Source organism: Brassica oleracea, chromosome C7 (genome assembly GCF_000695525.1).
Source record: "Brassica oleracea var. oleracea cultivar TO1000 chromosome C7, BOL, whole genome shotgun sequence".
Taxonomy (NCBI): Eukaryota; Viridiplantae; Streptophyta; class Magnoliopsida; order Brassicales; family Brassicaceae; genus Brassica; species Brassica oleracea.
In genome coordinates, this window is record NC_027754.1 from 15,809,267 (window position 1) to 15,816,828 (window position 7,562).

The 7,562-nt window shown below is 36.8% G+C and overlaps 2 protein-coding genes across 3 annotated transcripts in view; both read right to left on the minus strand.

Moving 5' to 3' along the window:
- Positions 1-1,724: 1,724 nt before the first annotated feature.
- On the minus strand, positions 1,725-3,550 carry LOC106303743 (reticuline oxidase-like protein). The gene has a single exon (XM_013740056.1). It carries the CDS (start codon positions 3,496-3,498, stop codon positions 1,918-1,920), a length of 1,581 nt encoding a protein of 526 aa, XP_013595510.1. The 5' UTR covers positions 3,499-3,550; the 3' UTR covers positions 1,725-1,917.
- A 1,914-nt stretch (positions 3,551-5,464) lies between these two features.
- LOC106305016 (reticuline oxidase-like protein) overlaps positions 5,465-7,562 on the minus strand; it is a 7,339-nt gene continuing 5,241 nt past the window's right edge. Inside the window, exon 2 of one of the 2 annotated variants that reach the window (XM_013741394.1) lies at positions 5,465-5,950. In XM_013741394.1, the coding sequence (XP_013596848.1) occupies positions 5,490-5,950 (461 nt within the window). In that variant the 3' untranslated portion in view covers positions 5,465-5,489. The remainder of the gene's footprint in view (positions 5,951-7,562) is intronic. The other variant, XM_013741395.1, reaches the window with a different exon arrangement.

The window sequence follows — 7,562 nt, forward strand, 5'->3', positions numbered from 1 at the left end:
CATTCCCTCTCTCTTTCTTCTCTTCACGCCTTGTTGTACCAGATTGAAGCAGCTCCATTTTCTTTAGCCTAAAGCAACAACCTTTAGCCTAGATCTTCCCACAAATGCTTCTAATCTCACACGCCAAGATTACCAACCAGCTAGACCCCTCTTCTGACCTTGTCAAACACCTAAAGGGACTCCCTTGAAGCTGTATATACAAAAGGAAGAAGCATTGTCGAATTCAATCTAAGGGGATAAGATAAGCATGTGTAGTCAAAGACCAGGCTGTAAATCCCATGGCTGAGATTGCTCACATGCTTCTAATAGTGCTAAAGCACTCTTCTCCTTTCCAGCCAGTGACAGCCTGTCCAAGTCTCCTCTCTTATCCCTTCCCATACTCAGATCAAGTGTAGACAACCTAAGGTAACTCCTCCTTGCCATCCGAGTTACCCTGGTTACTATGGTAACTTCTTTAGTTACCACACTTCTTTAGTTACCACAGTAACAATAAAGTTACTGTGGTAACTCTCCAAAGTTACTGTCTGCTCCAAATCTCTTCCTCTCTCAATATATCAAATCTTTATTCTCTCATCTCAACACCTTTATGATGAGAGTTGTCTCTGGAAAAAGAAAAAGTCGAGAGATCACTGTTTTGTGCTTGTGTGATCAAGCCTTTGGGGTCACTGCACTGCGCTAGGTGCTGACGTAGTTGGTGAAGTACTTCCGAGGAGTTGGAAGATTAAAGTCTAAATTCAGGGGGAGTTTAGCTCGGGGTCGGGAAGATTCTGATAAGCAAAAGTCTAGGCTCTAGGGTGAGTTTTAGCCTAGGATTGGGGTAATCCTAAAGGATTCTTGTAATAGAAAAGATTGGTGTAAGACTTTCTTGTTCTAGTGAATTCGAAAACAGAAAAACTTGTGTCTTGTTTATTTCTGTATTTTACTCTGGCATCACTGCATTAACAGTCCTTTCTTGCTTGCCGCGAGAGTCATCGCTCCAAGTGGGCCGGCTTCTCTGTATTGAACTTCGTCGATATATGTCCAACTGCGAATGGGCCTATCCTCCAACAATACAGTAGGAATCGAGTAAGTTTTCCCTAGATAAAACTACATAAGATTCGTCGAAGAATATGTAATCGATCATATATGTTTATCGTGCAAAGGGCCGGCTTACTAGAGAGGACAAGCGGTGCGACCGTTCCGGACCCAAACCTATGTACCCGCGTATGATAATAATTAAGGAGCCCAATTTTTTTATAAATATATATTTTTATATATATAAAAATATAAATATAATAAATAAAATTGAAAATGATCCAAAAATTATTTGATATTTATATAGCTTTATTTTCATTACAAAATATACAAAATATTATTGATTAAATTTTAAAATATTTTAAACAATATCTACATATAAATTTTAGATAGCAAAAAAAAAAAAAAATTGCCCTAAGGCTCCTAATGGTGTTGAGCCAGCCTGCGTGCAAGTCTTGCTTAGGCCGCGTTGCCCGTTAATACAGAGACAAGCGTTGAATGTCATAGTCAATAAATGTATACAGCTTTCATGCATGTCAGTGAATTACACTTTATGTAAAGACAATATACCGAAATTCTGCTTAATTGACATAAAAAAAAAAAACTTGACAACTTGACATTTTGTTTAAACTTAATATACTAATTACAATTGGTTAAAAACTAGCCTTAATCCATTAATCGCATAAACTATTTGGATGTGCATGCTCAAGTTGTCAAGTGTTGAACAAAATTACTAACTCACGTAAAACAAACAAATACCCTTGAAGGGAGCATTATTTTTAATAGGTATATGCTGATTTTGTTCATAACAATATATATTGGTCGTCATGTTTCTTGCTTTATTTGCTTGAAAAAAAAACTTAAATACATGTCACAAATCCCACAACACTCATGTCGCACTTATTACCTTCGAACCGGTATACCTTGTTCGTTCTTCCAGAAGTTTTCAGCATCGATCAAGGTTTTAATATCAACCAACCTCTCGAAATTGTCTTTGAAATATTTAACCCCGTAGACTTTACCTTCCTCGTACGTGGAATTCACACTCGACCCTATGTCAAGATCTCGGTAGTTAAAAAACGCTTCCCTCGGATTTTTTGACACGTACGGGCTCATGAATTTATACATCTCTCTGGCACGTGCCAACTGATTCTTCTCCACGTCCTCTCCAGCTTCCGACCAGCTTACGAGATACTCGATCTTGTACAAATTGCCTGCTCTATGTGGGAACGGTGTCCTTGAACTCGGTATCTCACCCATTCTTCCTCCATACGGATTGAAAAACATTCTAACATTCTCAACCTCCACCAACTTCTTGAGTATTAAACCGAGACCGGTTCTCGAAATTGGACGTTTCACATAATCCGATTTTCGTTTATGAAAGGCTTTAGTAGTCACTGTCCGGTTTAGTAGTACAGAAATCGGTGTACCGATCGGATAACCGGCCCAAAACACGACCGATTCGATCCATCTCATTTCGGTACAATCGGTTCTCTTGAGCTTTAATTCAGGAAAATCCCGGTTCATCACGTTGAACGTCTTATCCGATCCGCCTAGATACATCCCAATGAAGGAGGCCAAAGCCATCTTTTCACCAGGCTTTGTACCGTTGACCAAAGTCAACGTAAGCCTCACGAACAAGTTTCGGTCTGTACTATGAGCAAAACTCTGCCACTTCATAATAAGATCAACCCCTCCTTCTGCGACGGTTCTTCTGACGTTAAAGACCGTAACTTTCTCCGGCACAGGAACAAGCCGGATCTTGTATCCAAGCACGACGCCAAAACTCGCGGCTCCACCTCCTCGTATCGCCCAGAAACGGTCTTCACCCATTGATACCCGGTCGGTGAATATGTTCCCGTTGGAGTCAACGATCCCGGAGCCGACAACGTTGTCTACGGACAATCCGTACTTTCTCATCATCGTCCCGTATCCTCCTCCGCTAAAATGTCCACCAACGCCTAACGTTGTACATAAACCCGCCGGGAATCCAAGAACGTTGCTCTTTTCAGCGATACGGTAGTAAAGCTCTCCCGTCGTAACGCCGGCATCGACCCAAGCCGTCCCGTCGGTGAGATTCACGTCGACTGTTCTGAAACTAAACATGTCGAGGACGAAGAATGGGACGGTTGACGTGTAGGAGAGTCCTTCGAAGTCGTGACCACCGCTTCGGATCCTAACCTGAAGAGAGAGTTCGCGGGCGCATCCTAGCGCCGCCTGAATGTGTGTCCACGTGGCGGCTGCGACTATGGCGAGTGGTTTTGGGGTTGTGGGTTTGTCGAAACGGAGGTTAGGTATGCGGTTGCGGAGTACGGTGGTGAAGGAGGAGTTTGTTGGGATGTAGGCTACGGCAGAGTTCAGACTCGCTGGATCCGTCGGCTGTCGTTCCAGACATCGGAGGAAAGCCACCGGATCGGTCACGGGTTGTGAAGTGGCAACTGAGTTTAAGATCAGTAACAGAGCTATAACTAGTAACTTTTCCATGTTTTGTGTTGTTTGGGAGTTTCTATTATAAGCTTGAGAGCTTGTGTGTGTTATATAGAGAAGATTCAAAGTTCGAATTTTCTCTAATAAATATAGTACTTTATACATTCACCCCGAATACATTTTTTATTTCACGTTTTCTTTTCTTGACAGCTAAAGTTTGTTCCCCCGAATAAATCTCATAGTGGACCAATCATATTTGACTTATACTTTTACATATTGTATTGTATTTTATGAGCACTCCTGTACACGATAGCGGATAAGTAACATGTCATTATCTAAATATATGATTTTTGAATATCTTGTTTCATACGAAAGGTTATGATGATTTAATATATACATGTAACTTATGCGAGATGCAGACATGCAGTACAGATCAACAATTTCTGTAAGTTAGGACTTAGGACCAGTAAAAAAAAACATTTTTGATCAGATCCGTGTATCGTGCAAGTCTTGTTTTATCATATTCCGCGTTATCCGTTAAGACAGAGAGAAGCTTTGAATATCCTTTTCAATAAATGTATGCATCTTGCATACATGTGAATCTGTGATTATCTGAATGTGGAGGATCGCCAAACAAAAATAGTGGTCCGAATAAAAGAAAATTAGACGATCCGTACTACCAAATGATATGTGAAGAATTTCAACAGTTGACATGTTAATTTCCTTTTATATAGTTTGATTTATAGGTTGGCAGATTAGTGGAAGAAATGATAGTCAACGTGTTCGAGCACTTCAACTCCTTTTTGTGAACTTCAAAACTTGTATTTTAAAAGTTACTTAACAAAACCGGGGTAAAAGTTGTATGATGTTGATTCCGAGCATTGTACCTCGTTGGTAAGATAAAAACGTAACCATATTTAGTGATACTTTTTTTTTTTTGACAAAATATTTAGTGATACTTCACATCTACTATCATTTTCTTCTATTGAAAATATAATAGCTTGTCATGAGGCAAACTGTCATGAAATCAAGAGTATAGACAAGTTCAAGTCTGAACCTGTTACCATATATTACTTGATCTTTTCTATTATCACTCATTTGTGATTCTTATTTTAAGAAACGTCGTTCAAAACAAAACAAAAAATATTAAGAAACAGAATGCATGATCCTATTAAGTGACATGTAGTTTTGACAATTTTAACGCATTTCTAAAGAAATTAAATACATTTCTAATTCGAAATTAAATGTACAGAAAAATATTACATTCCTTACCTTCTAAAACATACATGTCTTTTAATCTTTTTAAAACAAGAACTTCTCAATATTTTAGGTCTGATTAATAAAAGGGTTTTCTGCAAAAAAACCCTCAATGGGGTTTTTTTTTGCAAATTAATCCGCGAACTCAAAAACCCACGGGTCAACCCTCCAAGTGCCAGTCAAACCGCAATATAACCCTCGGCCATATTTATGTGTATTTGACTGTGTATAATTTTAACATTTTTTCAATACTAGGTCATTTTGGCGCTAATTTTTTAATGAAAAAAATTTGTTGAACCCCACCTTCATTGTGCATTTACGCAAGCTCCCATGTCCGAGAAAAACAAGGTCATTTCGTTTTAGAAATCAATATAATTGCGTTTGTTAAGTAAACAAATATATTTGTTGGCCGAGATGATTATATAGCATGCACATGGTATTTAAGGTTCAAATTTCAAACCACGGATTCAACAAATTTTTTTCATTAAAAAATTAGCGCCAAAATGACCTAGTATTGAAAAAATGTTAAAATTATACACAGTCAAATACACATAAATACGGCCGAGGGTTATATTGCGGTTTGACTGACACTTGGAGGGTTGACCCGTGGATTTTTGAGTTCGCGGATTAATTTGCAAAAAAAAACCACATTGAGGGTTTTTTTGCAGAAAACCCTTGATAAAACTAGAGAGCTCAAACCATTAGGTTGTTGACTTTGTTTTTACTATTAAAATATAAATTTTGGTAGAACTTCTCAATAGCGGAAGCAAGAATGTGTCTCTAGGTAATTTCTAGTGACTAGAGAGCACAGGAATGCTCTGCTCGTACCGGAAAAAGTTATCGGGATCAACTCTGCTCTTGACCTTAACCAATCTCTCGAAGTTGTTCTTAAAATACTTCACCCCATACACTTTACCTTCCTCGTACGTCGAGTTCAAGCTCGTTCCAATGTCAACGTCCCTATAGTTCAAAAACGCCTCTCGTGGATTCTTTGACACGTAAGGGCTCATTGCCTCGAACACTCTTTCCGTCTGGCTCAAGCATTCGTTAGCCACTGCTTCCCCTTGCACCAACCAGTTCGCTGCGTACTGAATCTTGAACATGTTCCCTGCTCGGTACGGGAACGCTGTTTCCGTCGATGGAATCTCACTCATCCTCCCTCCGTACGGGTTCCAAGCCATTGTCACGTTCTCGTTCTCTAACAGAACCTTGAATATCGCATCCAAACCGGTTCTTGATATCGGTTTTTGGAATGTAAGAATATTTTATATTCAATGTGACCTATGTATCTATTGGTTTAATATAAAGTTCAAGTTCATATTAATGTTTTAGATTCTAATATAAAAGGCGATACCATGATGGATCGGTTTCTATTAAAGAGTTAGAATATGGGTGTATTGATAACCCTCCTACTTTACCTTATATTTAAAAATGTCCTTAATCTCATGATCATATATGTAAAAGGTAATAATAATGGAATATATTACCATAAGGTCAAATATATATATGATGATATATTATAATGTTGTAGTGCGGTTATAAAGAAGAGTTGTGTTACAGACATCTGTTTGATGGATATAAACCAACACGTCTCTTAGATTATTATAAAAGGACTCGTACTCCTTTTATCAAAAAAAAAAAACGTAAAGTCTCTTTACAACACTACACTAATAGTTTTTTTTTAAGGAGAGATTAAGGAAGGTTTGGGATTTCTTGTCCATCAAGGAAATCACCAAAGAGAAGGTTAAAGAGGAGAAGATCAATTGGTGGAATTGTATCCAAGCATGGATCAAGGTTAGTGTTTCTACCTTCTTTAGAAATGTGTTAGGATTGAATTAAATCAAATCTAGATTAGGTCTTGGGTGTAGATTTCATAATTGAAATCATAAAATTTAATTAACATGTGGTATCAGAGCCATCTTAGATTTGATTAATTCATCCTTGACTGAATCTGTTTGTTAAGTGATGCTTGTGAATCGTTCGCATTGAATTTTTGAACTTAAATGATCAAGTACGACAACAATGAAAATGAAAGTGTATAATGATGCAATACGGTTAATTATAGTTGTCGTAAAAGGTGTTTTGCATGGTTAATTTTTAAAAAGTCACGACTGTTCATGTGTGGGTTAATATGCTTGTTTGAATAAAACTGTTGAATTTTGAAATCTGGGTTTTACTGTTGTTACCGTGAAGTAAATTAGTGAATTTCCTTAAATATTTTGGAATATTGTTAATTCACGAGGTTTACGTTTTCAGTAATAACCGTAAAGGAATTGCACTCATAATATTAACGTTTGGCATCATGCGATAAGAAATATCTGGATTATTAATTAAGTCATTCATGAATGAGAGTAGATTCATAATTAATCAGAGTTCATTTGAAGTTTGAATCGTTACGTAAGACTGCATGCATGAAAGAGTGCGTTCTGTTATTCATTAACATTTGATTGCATACGCATGACTGTTAGCACATGGTAATTCATCTAGTATGCATAAACGGAAATCATTTATCAAAGTAAATGCATATTTGAATTAATAAAGGTGTTATTTTATTAAATTAAAATAAATAGTAAAAAAAAAAAATGCTTCCGCTGCATTTTAATGATCAAGTAATTGTGTTATGAAATATTAACACAATTTAAGTAGTTTTCCCATAGATATTTTAATGTTTATATGTATATAATATGATAGTCACCAAAGTGACCTTGTTATATGACATATAGATATTAAAAATAATTATAAAGTTTATAATTGATCAAGATCAAGGATGCTAAATGACATAAAAGTTTGATTGATCAATTAAATTATTATTTATATTCTAGAAGATCACCCAAAGGTGGATCATTGAATATAATTAATAATAA